Source organism: Rhea americana, unplaced genomic scaffold (assembly GCF_003343005.1).
Source record: "Rhea americana isolate MKP2758 unplaced genomic scaffold, rheAme1 scaffold_43, whole genome shotgun sequence".
NCBI lineage: Eukaryota > Metazoa > Chordata > Aves > Rheiformes > Rheidae > Rhea > Rhea americana.
Window position 1 is genome coordinate 1746162 of NW_028186568.1, and position 18028 is coordinate 1764189.

Below are 18028 nucleotides of genomic sequence, written 5' to 3' on the forward strand. Positions count from 1 at the left end.
GGGGCGGCGGGCGGCCGCCATGGTGTCGCCGGCGGCGCGGCTGGTGGCGCAGGGCGTGTGGGCGGCGCTGACCGGCGGCTGGTACCACGACCCGGAGCAGGGCGCCTTCACCAACAGCTGCCACCTCTACCTATGGCTCTTCCTGCTGACGCTGCCGCTGGCCCTGCACCTGGTGAGCCCCGGCGGCGGCGGCGGCGGGGGTCGCGCGGCGACGCCATTTCGCGGCGGGGCCCGGGGGCAGCGGACCGCGCCGCGGGGCTGCCTCCCGCGGCGGGGTGGGCTGGGGGGGGGTCTTCCCTCCCTCCCTCCGGTGCCTCCTGTGTGACCCCCCCGCGCGGAGGCAGCAGGCAGAGCCGCGCCGGCGTAATGCAGAGGGGTGAAGCGACCGGTTAAGCCGACGGGTCGGGGAGGCCCATCGCACTGGGCCTGGCGGTTCTGCGTCTCGGGGGTGACCCCCTGAATGGGCTCGGTGCAGCGGTCCGAGGCCTGGCCTCTCCGTCCTGCTGAAGCCGTCGGATGGGAGTACCTCTGGAGGCGTGCGAGACTGATCTACAGACWTGAGGAATGAACAGAGGTCAACCTGGGTACCAAATTTGCCTTTAGAGACATCTATTTTGAGGTCTACCCCCAGCCTTTTCTGCTGAGAAAGGTTAAATCAGTGGAAAAATCCAAATACCAATATAATTAATATGCTTACTGAATGTCACTGGTGAGTCACATTGCTTTTCAYGATATGCAGCTCCCTTTGTTCAAAAAATTAAAAACTCCCCCAAAATAATTTCAAGAACTAGGATTTGTTTGCTAAACTTTAAAATCTATTTTTTTTTTGAAAGCTTGAAACTTTTACTCTATTTTTGTGTGCACTTTCCTACCGTGTTAGGAAAGCTTAAAAATACAGTTTGCTGGATCATTGCATCACTTTATTGGTTTAATCTTCAGTGTTGCTTATTATTGCTTCTGCTGGAAAAAATTACTACTCATTTGRTTCTTATGGTAACTCCTAAATTGTTAACTAATTTCTATAGAGTGTTTTTTTTTGGGGGGGGGGGATAAAAAGTTCTAAGAAGGTGCCTGGCCCAAATGGTCAGATATTGGCCTGATTTTCAAAAGCAAGGAGCATTCACGAAGTTGTCAGAAATCTCTGTGAGATATAATTTTGGCATCTTTAAAAATCAGTCACTTTACTACATTTGTGGCATGGATTGCACTGAGTTCCTCTAAGCATTGCCTATGGAGTTGAACCAAGATAACAATACAACAGTGTTTTCTGAGCAACTAGGTCTATTTTGTATACCCACCAGCAAGTGTCTTACGTTGTAGAAATTACTGTCACTGGTATGTGTAGTAAAAAAGAGAAAAGCTTTTCTTCCATTTGATATAAGTAGGGATGTATCTGGAAGAATATGTATTGCCATGTGGGAAATATCTCAAAAACTGGTAGCATGCAAGAAAGCATACAGAGTTACGTAGAAAGAACACTGGGATCCAAAGATAGTAGGTTAGAACTATGATAAGCAGTGAAAGTTATTTAAAGGAAAGGAAAGATCTGATTTATCTATTAAATTTATCTCTCTTTCTCATGGGTTTCATATTTATTTATCCAGATGGACTTGCTTTTTTGCTGATTGGCTGACTTTCTGATGAATCATTTGGTTAAATGCAAGAGCTCTGTTCTTGAGCTAATGTGTCACTATGGGAATTTTTTATCCTTGATAGCGGTAATGCATGTATTATGCTGGTTGGTCTTCATAAGCATTATGCAAGTTAGATATGTTCTTGCCTCTTGAACCTGCTTTTTAATTAAAGGTTTTCTTTTGGGTTTTATATTTGGTAAAATTTGGGATGATATTTGCATTACACACACACACACTTAACACCAATAATTTTGGATTCAGCTAAAGCTGTTACTGGCATCCTTGAAATGGTAAAATCAAAACAAAATAGAATACTATTTAAAAAAAATGGCTTTGTTCTGGATCGTCTTAATCGAGCCTTTGTCAAAGTCGGAAAGTCACGTTGAAACATTTTGAGTTCAATGGAATATGAAAATTCATCCAACAATTTTGAGATTTTTCCCAGTAGGTCAGCTGAGACGTGGACAAAGTAGGGTCAGGAAGCTTATAGTATCAAGTTGTTTCTGTTGTGTAGACTGAGGATTTCATTCTATAGCATTGTCAGCATAGCTTGCTTTGCATTAGCTATTATTAAATAGTTCCATTATTAACTTCCCTACTTTTGAAAAGGCACATCCATGTGCATAGAAAAATATTTGGAGCATCACTGCTATTAAAAAAGACTTTCAAAATAGTAATGAGAGCTCTTGTAATTTTGCTTTGTCAAACATCATAATGAATTATGAATTCATTACTTTATTTCGCCAAACAGCACAGGATTTCCAAATGCTCTGTGCATGAAAATAGCAGCACTTGTCATAAAAAGCACGTTGGCTAAATTCAGCCCTGGTAGAACACCACTGAAGCAGAGAGATGACTTTCAGAATKCTTGTACTATAGCTTATTTTACATGCTGCAGGACAGTGCATATCCACATTTTGATGAATCATCAAAATGGTTTAGTGTGTGCTTCTTCTGCCATTTTTTGGACAGAGAACTCTCTTGAACTTACTGTTTTAAAGACTCGTTACTTCTTTTGCATTAGGTTTTAAATTCATACTATAATAGCATAAATACAACATGGCATTGTAATGGTATGGGCACACAAACAAATTACTTAAAAGTAAGCACTAATTGAACTAGCTGCATGTCAGCTGCTTCCAGTCCCATTTGACCACACTTTTCCCCACTTTATCTTTCAGTAAAGGTAAGGATGCATATACCTCTACGAAAGAGGGGTAAGCTACACTGTACTGACTGTATTTACTGTGAGRTAGGATGAACACTTGAAACTGAACTTACTTCCTTGTAATTTTATTCACTGCCTATTTTTCCACATTTTTACACTGTGTAGTGGACATCTCTAAGTTATTAACTGAAGATAAATTATCATCAAAATATTTCTCTTTTGCCTCAATATCATATTTCCTACTCTTTCTTCTGCAAGTCTTACTGTGTTAGCTGACTGTATATTTATTTGCCATCTCACTTAGGGTTCTGTGGCATACCAAGATACCAAGGCCCAGGCATAGCACCATCTAACTTCAGGTGACTCAGACAGCCAGCRTGAGGTGGGATACAGCTGGGTCCAGCCAATTTTAATTATTCAGTTCCATTTACAAGCTTTATTACTTTGTTCAAAGATGACACGTCTCAATGTTAGGAAATACATGTTTCGGTCACCTTAGGGTAGAGGCCTACAATATAATGACATAAAACKTTTTTATGTTTATGCTGCTGTGGAAACATTCTAAAAGTTTAGAAACACTGGTGGTTCAGTGCCCATACTGATCAWTTTTTCCCTGTCAAATGTATTGAATTAGAAATACACTAAAATAATGCAAAGTTAGTTTTTGCCTTTGTACAAACTGAATAATATTAGCAGAAATATGAAGAATTTGGCCATTCGTCTGGAATCTCTGGACGGGCAGAAGTCCCAGTCAAATGCCCTTCCAGCATGGGCACATCAGCTTTGTGTTGCATTTGCAGTAGTAAATCAGGCCACATCTGGAATGTATAAACCTATATTTCTGCCTGTGACCCCAATATGTTCTGGTGCAGGGAATAACAGTGGAAGCAACTGGAAAACAAAAAGTATATCATGGTGGAGCCTTTAACTGGATAAGAGCAAGGAAAKCCAGAGCTACAGCTTCCACAGAAACTTGTGGAATCTCATGAAGCTGTTCTCTARTGGATTTGGGCTTGTGAATGTTTTTTTTCTAGTTTGTAATAGTGTCAACTCAGCTGAAGCTTTTCCTGTGACTGGGGCATTCAGAAGGCAAGATTGCTGTGTGGGTTCCTCTCATTAATATAGGAGGTGCGTGTGCATGCTCAGTGGGGTGTGTTCTACCAAAGTGAGTTAAAAGTGGCCACAGAACTAATTAATTCAGCAGAGGGGATAGAGGGAGGCGATGGATACATAGACACATGGTGTGATTATAAAGCCTAATTTCCATAGGAAACCAGGCTAATTATAACTGTAACACATCAAAAGTGAATCTATCATGTAATTCCTTGGTGGTCTATAATTTAATTCTTCCTTAATTCAGGCAGATTTTATAGCTTTCATGTATCAATASTTGGGAACACCAACCATAGTGATATGAACACATAGGCAGTTTTGGAATTGTGAACATGCGTACTGTTTGTGGGGCAGACCTGCAGGGAGATGCCAGTGAGGCACAGGGTGCCTGCCTGGGCAGTCTGGTTACAGGGCAGGGGTGATGGCGTGCAGCGTGCAGCATTTGGCAAAACTGGGCCTCTTTTTCACTTTGAAATTTGAGAAGCTTCCTTTGATTCTTTCTTTCTTGTAGTGTGCTCCACACAAACATATACTGTGTTATCGTAAGTTTATTCTTTTGTACTCTCTTGACAATATTCCTGCAATGAGTGTTAAGCTTTAGGAATGTCACCTATCAAGCACTTCTTTCCCASTGGCTCATTTATGCTGGATAATGATGTATTCTAAGGTGTTATTTAATAACGAGTGGTCAGTCTGTGCTTTTTAGTGCAAAGGAGAAGAGATTCCTCAGAAAGTGAACAAATCCCTCATTTGAACAAATCCTTACAAATAATTGGCTATCATTCTCTGTGAAACCCAACATTATTTTTCTTCTTTTTTTTTTTTTTTTTTTTTTTTTTTTTTGCAAATACATTACTCATACTTTAGTTACAAAATACAAATTCTTTAACCTTATCCACCAGAATTTCTACTCCAAGCGTTGTCTTGCAGACTGATGCTCTTTCTGGTCCAGGTTCAGTGAAGAGATGAAGGATATGCTTAATTTTGGTATGTGCATAGTACCATGAAGTACTCTAACAGACTAAGCCTCAACTTGTAGAAAGTAAATGTATTTCTCATTAGGTATCATTAGTAATGCCTACATGCTAAATAGTTTCTCCACCTTTAGATTCTTGATGTATGAATCAGAATAGTCCTAAAAAAGGATATACCTGAAAATTTTCACATCTACATCTTGAAAGTATACMGCGTCACTTAGCCAAAAGCAGAAAAGCAGCCCACTCAGTTATAATTTCAACATCAAGAGAAACACTGTGCTTGTTTTAGCAATGAAGTAAGGATGCCTAATTCATGTCCATTCCTCACCTACATGTGGTGAGCGTGGTTTTTTTCTGAATCTGAAAAGATTTCTAAGCTAAAGACTTCTCATCTTTTACATCCAAATGCTGCTTCAGCTTCAAAGCTGGTATTTAAAATGAAAGATTTAGGACCCAAAGTAAAGACTGTTCTTAAAAATTAGCCTCAGTAGACTTTAAGCAGTCCTTGAATATTGGGAGTCTTCCTTTTTGCTCCTGCTACAGTTTGCGCAGGAATATAGTAACACTATTTAAACAAAACAAAGCAGTAAGAGATTTCATTGTGAGCCTGCAACTGAACAGAAACAATTCATAAGGGCGTTCCATAACAATAATAGTAAGGGCTTTGGCTCTTCAATGATAACTGCAACTATCCATTGATATGATTCTCCCTTTACAGTAAGAAAGTACTTACATATGAAAGTGTTGTTAGTATGTCATATCTATGAAAGGACTTTTCAAGCTATGGTTGAATTATAATTCATTTTAATGACTAGGAGATATGGTGCTCATCACAGATCAGCAGACAGATCRCAGACAGCTGCAAATTAACAATTATGAACATTTTAAAAAAAGAGTTCAAAGAGGCTGGCTGTCTAGATGCATTTTATTCACTTGTTTTGACTAGTTCTGTTTAATTATTTAAAGTTCTTTATCAATGAAGATATCTAGAGACATGCTGTGAAGTGTTAGTAAAATGAGATTGAACTACAGCACTTTACTCTTAAGTCAGAACTGAGAAGCAGAGTAAGATGACAGAATTTTTGGAAGGGGATTTCCTGTTTGTAGATAGTTTCATTTTRTGTGTGCATTTTTATAAGCACGTGATTTAGAAAAGGTTGCAGCTACAACTAGCCTGGGAATGGGGTAGTTTATTGATTGTGAGATTTTACTGATTTTGTTAAGAAAGGAGTTAACATCCATAGCTAGGCAAAAGAAGAACTTGTACAATGGTTTAAAATTTGAGCCAATCTTTACAACATGCTGGTAAGCGAGACTCAGATATGCTATACAGAGAGGCAATACTTGGRTTTGCAAAACTCAGTAGAAGTACAAATAACAGACAATATGAAATAAAACAGTTTTGAAAATGAWTTGGAAAATTTTAGTGGCATCTTCTGAAAATAAACTATTGTAATAATTTMTTTATTATTCTTTTCTGTAGGCTTTCCCACCGAATACCATCACAGTTTTTGTATACTGCAGCTCAGTGACAGTGTTCTTCACAATAATAAAGGTGATCAGTTACCGACTGCATCTTATGTTTGATAAAGGTGAAGTAATTGAACAAAAGATCTCAAGAAAAAATGGAAGGCAATGTAAAGATACAGAAGTCCCAAAAGGAAACACAGTTAAACCACCAAATTGTAGGTAAGTTTTTTCACTGCACAGTTTGACAAATTTCATAAAAGGAGTAAGTGTGCACCATGGTCTTGCATAGCAGAAATCTGTTGACTGTAAGGAAACTCCTTACAGTTGTATAAGGAACAGCACTTCTTAAGACCTGCTTACTGTTTTTGTGTTTGGTGACTCCAGCATACCTGTGATGAAGCACCTGATCCAGGAGTGGGGCAGTAGCTGGGCTTGATGAAGGGAGAGGAAGGCAGAGAAAGAGACCTGTTTTGGAGGTGATGAAAGATCCTGGGARAGAGCTGGAAGAAGTTTTCTAAGGAAGCCTAAGTGCTGGAGGAGCGGTAGAAAAGCTTTTCCTGGTGTTACATCTAACCTAAAGAAGTTTAAGAGTCAGGGAGAAGAGCTCTGTCTTCATCAGAGAGAATAAAGTGCCAGGCTCTTCTGTAATGAAGTAGGTCGTTTTAGGATGAGACTTTTTCCAGCAAGATCCAGGAAGCACTTTAGCAAGGTTCARGCCCCTGGGGCAGCTACTCACTAAGAGGTGCAAGGAAGCACTTGGCTCCTTAAAATGCTAGAATGAGATACAATAGGTCTAGAAAGTGCTGGGCTTAGGCTTGCTAAAGGCTGTGTGTTACTCTACATGTATATGATAAAGAGATTGTATTGTTACTAAAGTCTGTCTGTGTAATGCATTACCTTAACTAGTGGGGATTCTGGTTCTAAGAAAACCTTGGGTAATTGCTTGGGACTTAGAGGAACATAGTGAAATCCTTGCAATGCTGACCTGGGAAGAAGGGAGGAAGTGACCTGCACCTGKTGGCCAAGAAAATACTTCATGCCCTGGCTTTAAAAGCCTGAGAGCCTATTGCCTTTGCGTGCTTGTAGTAGTTTATCTGTGACCAAATGTAGATGTGTTGGTCTCTTCCTCCCTTACTTTTTTGTAACTGTGATTCCTGTGATTCTTCTGTAGTACTGTTCATGGGGAAAGCTGGAGATGCTTCTATTTTTCAGGGGTTATTTAATAGGTATTTTAGCCTCTTCTGTCTATAARGAGCCAAATACTGTTTATGCTGAAAATAAACTCTCAAAGTTGATAAGGCTACATCCAAACTGAGATAACATTAAAGGGAAAATAGCATTGGGCTAAAGACTAGTATTATTTTTTTCCAGATTTATGTGTGTGTAGAATATTCCTGTGTGTTTACTGAAAATCTATGGAATACATTAAAACTGAGCTCTCCTGCTGAGTTTACAAGCTTGAGTCACACAGAAGCAAATGAAGCTGGCAAGCAGCTTTCAGTCTTCCCGAACACTGGCAGATGTGAAAAATTCTGAAGTAAGGTACATCCAAGACTGTTTGCAGCACTGAAATACCCAAACAAAGCTTAAACTGAGTGGGTTTGTTATGACTGCCAGCAGAAAGCTCTATATGAGTGAACTTACTTTGCTGTTTTAGTGCATTTGCAGTCCCTACTGAGAACTCTGCTACTGTTAAGGCTATGCAAGTTACCTATTAGAAAACTTATCTGTATATAGTGATGCTACTGTTCTTTTATGTCTTTACACACGTCTGTGCTACGCTCCTAGCAGTGACGTTGCTATTCCTGTGTATCACGAACTCACAAATCTATTTCCTATTTACAGACAACTGATACAGTAATTTAAGAGGTCCATCTATTGTTCTAAGTTTGTTGAAATTTAAATGGAACTTAAGTGTTTTCCTATTTAATGAAACAAATACAAACTTTGATTGTTCTGCCAGTTTTTAAACTGAGAAGTTATTATCCCTTAAAACTTGCATGTTAAATCCTATAACATGTTCCTCTTACAAGGTCGTAGTCACAAAACTCAATTATTTAGCCCTTGATCAGCAAATAAAAATTTTTATACTTTGATTAGGTGGATGACAGAAACTTTTAAACAGACCCTGGTAGTAGGCAGGTTACTTGAAGTTTTTGAAGCCAGCTAAGTACAGAAAAAGTCTGTGGGAAGATGACTGGGACTTACAGGTAAATGATCTGATGGATTATACATGTCTATAATGATTTTTTTAATGCTCATAATGCATAATGGCTTTAAAAACAGTATAGTGTTTTAAAAGTGAATATGGAAAAAAAAGCACTTTTTGGTATTTTACCATAGCAATGATTTTTTTCARCTAAATATTTGTTGTATTACACCTGAGAAACAGAAAATGTGTTTGTTCTCATTTAGTAAGTCTTGTACAGAAATATTTGTCTATGTCCACTGAAAAAAATAGTAGAAGTACAGAAAGAATTAGTGGATAGCTGAATGCATCCACGAATGAAATGCTTATTACTTCAAGCTGCCTCTAATATGTGCATTGTTAAATTTAATCTGTTTGAAGAGATGTCATTACATTCATTACATTTCTTATAGCAATGTCCCACTTTCCTACAACACCAGAATCATTTTAAATGAGGAAAAAAATGCTTTTAGGAAGTCTCCTTGGAAAGGATCAATAACAAAAGGAATTATAGTAATTTTCAGCACTSGTCTTTTAGAAGTGAAGAAACATGCTGTCACTTGATCACATTGTCCTGTTAATTCTCATTCTGTTATTATTCTTCAGGTTCCTCACAGATTCATTGCGATCCTCTGATTTTTCTTTTTCTCTTTTTTTTTGCTTCCTTTTCCCTCTGTTTCAGCAATAACATGGGAGATAATGATATAATTGCTGAGATCAACCAAAATGACTCTACTCCAACAAGTGACAGCAGTTCAAGAGTGCAGACTCTCCACTCACAGAACTCATCTGGAGTGATGGTTAGTATGCTGTTTTCTGTTGTAGTATTTTCATTTTGTGCAATACACCGCTTACCGTATGGATTTTTGTATTGTCAAGTACTTATCACTTAAAGCATAGCTCTGCTGATAAACAGTAGGCAGTGGTTCCCTGGAGGCACTTTATATACAACTGGTGTTGGTTGGCCTTAGCCTTTTCCCAAAGGCTTGAGTTTGCAAAGCTGTAGATTATTCTGTAAGCCTCTGGAGCGGTCTGTCTGCTCTGTAAATGCCAAGTGGCCTTTGTAAATCTTGCCAAAAGCACCTAGTGTTCACAGCTGCTTTCAGAGAAGGGATAGGCTTGTGTACAGTGAAAAAAGGATATGTCTACTGTGCATTGCTAATGCAATCAGAGCAGCCTGTCATTGCCTCGGAAGGGATCTACTCCTGGAGTAGAGTAGTAAGCATAAAAAAATGTGATTTAAATCCAGGAGATGTCTACATGARGTTAAAACATATATATGTTCCAAGCCACTGGTCACGCTTCTTAAATCAGTAAAGAATATGAAGAGATGAAGATGGTGTACATACATGTTATATTAAAGAAACAATAATAAGAAACAGTCATGAGAAGGTTGAAGAGTCAAATATTCAAAAATTAAGAAACAGAATGAACACTATCTGTGTAGGCTTAAGCTGCTCCCCATGTATAATGATAAAATCTTTAATTATGTGATCCAATGCTATTTTTTCTACAGGACTCCTGCCTCATTCAGTGCAGAGGATGGTTAGTGATCTCTAAATAAGTAGCTTTTTGATCTTTCATTGTCTCCATGCTCTCCCTCCTGCCTTTGCTTCCCTATATACTGCAAACTATTTAAACTCTGTTTTGAATCAGAATTATTTCCTCATTTTCTAGAGTGGTTTTAACTTTCTGTAGCATCTGTGTTATTCACAGACATTAACAGTTTTCTTTTACCAGGTGAAATATTTCTCACCTTGTTTCTGTCTCAGTCCCTGCAGTATTCTGTTTTTTTGTCCATTTTGCCTCTGCAAACTAATTTCTCCTTGGGACCCTATTCCAATCTCCTATTTCCAAATGTATAGATCAGGTCTAGTCAAACCTACCTTCTTTCCTTGCTGCCAGCATGCTACCATGAGTTTGCAGGAGATGCTTATTATTTTGTCTTAGTTTTTTGTGCCTGTCAGCCAGAGGAGAGGAAATGGCACATTAATTTTTCTCAATAACTTTTTTCTAGTTATAAATCTGGGCTGTTCAGTTTGGAGTGCTGAAGTATGCATCTAGAGTATTGTGTCCAGGTCTGGGCTCCTTAGTGCAAGACAGACATTGACATGCTGGAGTTAATCCAGCAAAAGCCACCAAGATGACTGGGGAAAAGGGGTACATGTTGTATGAGAACATGCTGATGAAATGTTTTAGCCTTGTAAAAGCTGAAAGGAGAACTTAGTGCTGTCTCCAGCTACCTAACGGAAGGGTATAGAGAAGACTGAGCAGACTTTTCTCAGAGGTGGGCAGTGACAGGGCAAGAAGCAATGGAGACAAGTTGGAACATAGAAAATTTCAATTGAATCTAAAGAAATTTTTTTACCGTGAGGGTGGCTAGACACTGGAAGAAGTTGTCTGGAGAGGTTGTGGATACTCCATCCTTGGACGTTTCCAGTGCTCTACTGAGCACTGCCCTGAGCAACCTGCTGTAACGATGTACTTCGAGTGTGTGTGTGTGAGTGTGTTGGGCTGGGGAGAGAGTTGGACTAAACGACTTCAGGAGGTTGCTTGCAATGTAAATGATTCTAAGATAATTTAATGGATTTTCCCTCTAGTGTTTTATTGAGAAATTGCTACCAAGGGCTGGAGTGAACACTTTGGTGATTTGGAAACATATAGCTTGAAAAGGGAAACAGATGAATGCATTCTATTCCTTAATGATTTTTAAAAAGCCCCAAAACAAAAAAGAACAAACAACAAAAACAAATAACAGAAACTAGATTAGAGACTGCAAGGTATCTTATAAAATCTTAGATTTTTTTTCTCCCCAAGCATCACAGATCTAATTGCAGTGATGCAATTTGTAGCCTGACTGTTCAATAATCATCTCCGTTCCTCCTCCTTTCTTCTTTTTCCTTCCTTCCCTCCTGGYGTTATGTGCAAGGAACAAGTCCAAATTTCAGTCATGTTTAGCAACTAATACTATACTTAATTTAGCAACCAATACTATAATTAACCTCTGATCTGATGACTATGGCATTGGTATTTTTTTTCTAATAATATTTAATAGAAACCCATACTAATTTTGCATGGTTTATTACTCTTTAGGAGCTGCCAACACGTGAAACTATTGAAGATCTCAAAGGTACCTTGAAAGCTTTATAAAACTCTTTAAACCTTTATTTAATCATTTTTTGTTGTTCTCTCCCCCCCCTCCAAAAAAAAGAAAGAAAGAAAAAAGAAAAGGCACACAAGACTCCACAGCAGGTTCTGTCATGTCTCATGTTAGGAGCTTTATGGAAAACCTCAAGAAAACAATCTTAAGGGAATTCTAACAGAGTAAATTCTCAGCTGTTAGCCAAGCTCTTTGGGCCACAACTTCTTGGTGGGTGTGGAAGCAGCTTCCCTGTTTTGATATGAGGAGATAGAAGAAGCCTTTGTCGCATATTCTTGGGAAGCTCTGTGTCCTCTGGAAGGCATTGAAACAGGAAGCCACAGCTCAGCTCCCATCTTAAAGGCCTTAAACGCCATCTGACTGTAGACTCTTCTTGCCATTAATGACCCTTAGCTCATTAACACAAACATTTCCAGCTAAACGTGCTCTGCCTACAGATCCAATCACTGAGGTGTCTCAGCATATTTAATGATTCTTCTGTTTTGTGAAAGTTGATCCCTATATGCTGTGAGACCATTTAGATATTACRCTAGGTGATGTAACTAACTTTTGCCACATTGGTTTATTTTTTTCTTCTATCTCTAAGTGAGAATAATTCTAGGTAAAACGTTTTAGTTTTGTTGTTCACTATTTCTTGTGAAGAAGTGGTTATTCTGATTATTTAATGACATAATAATAACATACTACTCTACCAGTCTTGACTTGAAAGACTTTCCAGGTAAAGGCTAGAACAGCAGCTTTCATATATGTGAACACCCTTTTAATCTCAGGACACAATGTTTTTAGTATGATTTATAGTATGCACACAACTTCACATAAAACACTAATTCCTATTTATCATCACAAATGGCTTGTTTAATCACTCTGATAGTTATTCTCCTCTAAAGCATTATCTCTAACTCTACTTGCTTTCATAGTATTTTACATCTAGCTAACCATTAAGATCCTTGCTTTAGAATTACCATTGTCATTTACTTTATTTGTGCTTCCTTTGTTCTGCTCTCTAACAGTTTTTACTAGCTAAAGGTTGTAGCTCAATAATGCACAGTGTTCCTGTTTGTTAGGCCTAATGCTTGTGTGTTTTCATTAGGGGTTACAGTATTAGAAGAGCAGGCTGCACTACCAATTTCATCTACCTCACCTTGTATCAAAGCAGATGCATTACCCGTTTCTACAGCCTCTGCTTCGGGTTCCACCACATCAGCAATAGTGGCAAAACCAGCTACTGTGGAAACATGTTCTGGTAATGGAATAAATGAAAAAGAAGAGAAGGGACAGTCATCTGGACAGCACGGATCACAAGATATTCTTGTGGACAGCAATGTAGTTAAAATTTTCTCCAATGTTTCTCCATCACAAGGTGACATTTTAAGGACTGGAGTTTCTTTGGAGCCGTGGGACAGTGAAAACTCAGTTATTTCAGACCACTTGAGTAATCCAAAAAGCTGCAAAAGAGAGAAATTGCCGGATGGATCACCCCAGGCAAGCTTTACCAGTAGCTGCCCACGTTGCAATGCCATTGCAGCCAAAGATCCCGACCATGTGGAAAGTTTGTGTAATGCTGATAATACCAATGAGGACCTTGACTGCTCGGACAGTGAGACTGCTGTTGCTGTTGTTGACAACTCTCTTCCTGGAGACCAACTATGTGAACCCATTAAAATTGTCATCACTATGAGTAGTACACCAGACACCCTCAGTGATGTAGGAGGCTCTGTCCATCTGAGGGCTCTGGGTACTCAGAGATCAAGCTCAGCCCTCAGCTCTAGCATAATTACAGCAGATCAGCAGAGTCAGCAAACTAATGAACAGCTCAGAATTCCTGTTATAACTTTTGATTTGTCTGATGACAGCAAAGGTAAGACTTGTCCAGAAGTCAGTGGAAGTGAAAGAACTCCAGAAGTTTTAAAGGCAGATCTCTCATCCAACCAGTGTTCTGGCTATGAATCTGGTGATCCAGACAACATAGTAAAGGAGCATAGCAATCCAGCAAATACTCCTTTAGAAACTAACATCCATTCAGATCCAAATGAGGAAAATGCTTCTGAAAATGTACAGGTTGTGGCTTTCAATCCTAAAGAGGATCAACAGAACCTAGATCCACAGTCCTGTAGAACTGCGCATGAAAAGAGGCACATTCGGGTGCTGAGYGTAGACAGTGGGACAGATGTACTTTTAAGTAAGAATTTCATAGAGGTGACTGACAAAGAAAAGACCTTACCAACTTCTAAATCTGACTTGGAAGCTAAAGAAGGGCAGATGCCCAATGAATCTAACTTTCTAGAGTTTGTCTCCCTCCTGGAATCCATTAATACCTCAAAAATGAAAGCATCAAATCAATCCACTGTCAAAATGGAGAATACGAAAGAAAACGGGTCTGTTGGAGGTACGATGCATGATTTACAACCCTTGAAGTAAGCAAATCAGGATGATTATTTATGGCAACTAAATCTGGTCTGCAGTAGGGCAAATTCCAAGGGGAGAACTTTATTTAAAGGGTCAGAGAAGGGTGGGCTGTGTAAGACAAGAAGTTTTAWTGAAACAGTGTGCAATGTCAGCTGCAGTTTCTGAATATTTTTAGTTTCTTCAGCTCCTTTGAAAAATCTTATGCCAAATCCAGTGAAGGCCAAGTAGCTGACATATTTTTTACTAGAATAGCTTGCATTTGGCAGGCCTGGGTTGTTGGCGTACTGAAAAACATTCTTACAAAAATCAGTACAGCTACAGTGTTGTACCTGCCATTGCCCATCTTGTCAGAGGCATGTTGAAGTCTTCCRTGTGTCTGCAGTATTTAAAAAGCTAGAATTGTCATTGGTCATGTATAACTTTTAATAAACGTGTGTGGACACATACATTTTTATAATTCCTGGACTGTTATGGTTGGTTTATAATTAAGAAAATCATAAATCATAAATTTGTTCTTGGTAGGTAAGAGTTTTGACTTTGAGTTGCTTAAAATGAAAATATATGTGTTTTAAAGAAGAAAGTTTGGGAGTTGTTTTCAGTGAAGACCTGTAGTATTTTATTAAAAATGGTATATTTTCTTGCAAGTTTCCATTAAATTCAAAGGACTTTCATTTACTATTCAAGCAAATCTCAAACAGGTATTTTAAAAACATATATGCACTACAATTTATAACACTTCTATAGATAGACCTGTTCTAATTTGTATTCTTGCTGTCACCTTTGCTAATTCTCTTCCCCTGTGCTTCCTTTCTGTTATCAAGGAACATTGCTTGTAACTGCTTTATCAACTCTAGGCAAAACTGGCAGGACTGTTCCTTGAAGATGTAAGATAGCATGCAATAAAGGTGTATGGAATCCCAGAGAACCTACCAAGTGATTGGTGCAATTTCCTGTTTCAGAGGATGTGGGCGAAAGTCAAATACAACAATCAACTTCCTCCTCTTCTCCAAAATGTTATCTGTTTACTTTAGATCCTATATTAAGTTGTTCCTTACTAATGTATATTCTAAAACGACCTTAAAGAAAGTAATCTAAATAACCTATTTTCCAYTGAACTTGAGGAACTTAATGAAGCTTAGCAAAACCGCTTCGCTCTTGTTTAAGAATCATATCCCTTTCCGAGGGTAGGCTATAGGGGAGTTCTATCCTGGCTAACTCAAGAGCCTCTCATTGCACAAAAAAATCACAACTGCCTTCAAGATTTGTTACCTTTATTAAAAAAAAAAAAAAAAAAAAATATTCATTTTTTTCACCTTATAGGGAAAACTGTGTAGATATTTTTGTGTTCTCGGTAGATTTGTTTTCTTGTAGATTCCATTTGCCTTTCGCTCTTTCTTTCCTAATTCTATTTATTCTTTTTTGTCCTATGAAATGTACTAAATGCTTATTTTGCTCCACCTTTCACTCATATCYGTTTTTCCTTCTATTTTATATTTCTAGTTTTGTGACTTCTCTCCTCCCGTTCTTCCCTTTTCTATTTAGCCACACTATTTCTCGCCTGTGCTACTTCCCTATTTCATTACTTTCCATATTACTTCTCTCATCTTTCCCTCTGTTCTTCCTAGCAGTCYGTTCTGTGTTGCTATTCTAGTCTTTTCCACTCTCTTTAGCTCACCTAAAGTCATTGCCTCCCCAYAGTTTGTGTTCAGTTCTCCTATACTTCTCTTCCTCTCCATTCCCTGGTCAATCTAATCTTACCAGTCTGTTCTTCTCAGACTGTTCATTCTTCAGAGCAGTTTCTGCTGTGCTTTATCTAGTTTATCAGTGTGCGTAGCTGGCTCCAGTCCATACTCTGTGGCTTCCTGAGGCAGGTACTGAGCAATTTTCTTTCAGCTTGAGCCTCCTCTGCCGATCTGCTGCTGAGTGACTGCCCCTCTCAGTACCGGCACAGAGCCTCTCCATGGGCTCAGTGCCCACCAAGGGTTACTTGGATAGAAGAGTTGCCTCCTTGCCCTCCCCACACAACAGAGCAAGAGTTGTGGCAAATGTGTGGGGATCTTTGCTACCCCTCAGCCGTAGCAAAAAGAATATTTTCACAGGATTTTGACTTCTGTGTGATGTGACTTAGCTGGAAAAGATAGATGCTTAATTGAACTGATAAAATTTCGGAGGAAAGTAAAAAAAAAAAGTGTAGCTAATCTATAAATGCCTTTCAGACAAGCGGAAGACTAACTACATAAAGGAAAGAAACAAGTGACCAGAACGAATCAGATAAACTCATAGATTGCACACTGACTACACTCTCCCCCAAAAGACTTCATTACTGTGTGTGCAGTCATTAGGCTGTAGATCTAGCAAACGTGGTTCTTAACTAAATCCATGGTCCTTAGGAAACATGAGGATTCTGATTCTTCGCTCAAACCAATCTGTTACTTTAAGTGACCAGAACTGAATTTCCTACTCTTAAGTCTATATATTTAGTGAGGTTAAGCTACATGTGTACATAGTTGAGCTGTCCTGCTTGTTTCTAGGGCGGGCTGAGCTGATCCTGGTTCAGCCTGTGTCATCCTGGAAAAGGAGCAGGACCAGGAAAACCAGAGCACTCAAACATGAACAGAAAGCTGTGGCTTCTGTCGCTGTGTGGTTTCTCCTAGACCTTGTCATACTGGTGCTGTGGGAAAAAAGGAGATAGAATCTGAATTTTTTAAGCTGGAGAGAGGTAGTTCAAAGGCAGTTATTTTTAAAAGTAAGACTTATTTTTCCAGCCAAAGCAGAAYGTGCTGCTTGCTAAAATAAATTACTGTCATTACTGGCTGCTTCCTCAAATAGGACTTAATTTTAGGAATGAGAAAACCTCTAATTTGTTTAYAGTCGTGCAATTACAAATCTGCTTTAACACAATAGCATTTTAGAACAAATCTGAATAAATATTATTCCCACATTAAAGTGGTAGTTCAAAAAAATCCTAGGGTTTGTGTGGGGGGRGAATATAGAGCAAATCAAGCAATGTGCCAGAAGTTTTGAGGGCAGAGGTTGTTTATGTTTGTTGATTGTTCTTTTAACCTTGCAAACCCTTAACTGGCAAAAACTAATAATAGGCATCTTGTCCAAATGAGCATGAAGTACACTGCACAAAGGTATGTATTAGGAAATGTGAGAAACTTGGCAAATTCATGGAAAGCTAAATATTCAGAGCTGCGTGTAAGAAAGCTGATATTTTGCATAATGTGGAGAAGGCAGGGAAACTTGCTAATCAGAATAGTCTTGAAAGTGAGTGAATGTCAGAGCTGATTCTTATGTACGCTTACTTCACACACTKGTGAATTGTGTGGAAGCAGACGATATATTGTCTTGACCGCAAAAGCCATTGCCAATAGCCAGCTCAATAAAATGCAATACAAGGAAATTAAAGCCTTGCTTAACCCCACCAGTGATGCCAGATTTAATGTGTTAAAATATGGTACATAAAAAAGCTGTCTAAGAGCTGTTCGGTTGCCACCTCATCTCTTTTGAATCGTGAGAAAGTACTACTGACACCATTGCTAAAAATGACTTTCAGGCCAGTGTCCTTTCAGTTTTGAATCAAACTTTCACCACCCACATAATGAAGGCCTGTTGAAGGGCAACTGCAAATTTTCTTCAGTCTTTGAGATGCATAGAGAAAGTCAGGTTTATTGCTATGCTTCTGGCTCCTCTGACATATCTGCAGCTGAGTAAGAGCAGCTGTACATCAGATTTATGCAGGGCAAAGGCTCATGTACTGTCTCCTCTGACACAGTTGACTTGGAATCTAGGACAGATAATGTTATCACCCGGGGAACAAAACTAGTCGTGGGAGTGGTGGGGACCTGCATGGAAGAACAAAAACCAGAACTACTTGGCCTGAATTTAGATGTTTTGCAGGCTCTTTTT

At 38.9% G+C, this 18028-nt stretch overlaps 1 protein-coding gene across 1 annotated transcript in view; it reads left to right on the top strand.

Moving 5' to 3' along the window:
* The first annotated feature begins 6 nt into the window (after positions 1 to 6).
* The window catches only part of PCNX2 (pecanex 2), a 162224-nt gene continuing 144202 nt past the window's right edge, over positions 7 to 18028 (top strand). The window contains exons 1-5 of the mRNA XM_085315471.1: positions 7 to 172; positions 6376 to 6581; positions 9233 to 9350; positions 11644 to 11680; positions 12801 to 14096. Of these exons, the coding sequence (XP_085171597.1) occupies positions 20 to 172; positions 6376 to 6581; positions 9233 to 9350; positions 11644 to 11680; positions 12801 to 14096 (1810 nt within the window). The 5' untranslated portion in view covers positions 7 to 19. The remainder of the gene's footprint in view (positions 173 to 6375; positions 6582 to 9232; positions 9351 to 11643; positions 11681 to 12800; positions 14097 to 18028) is intronic.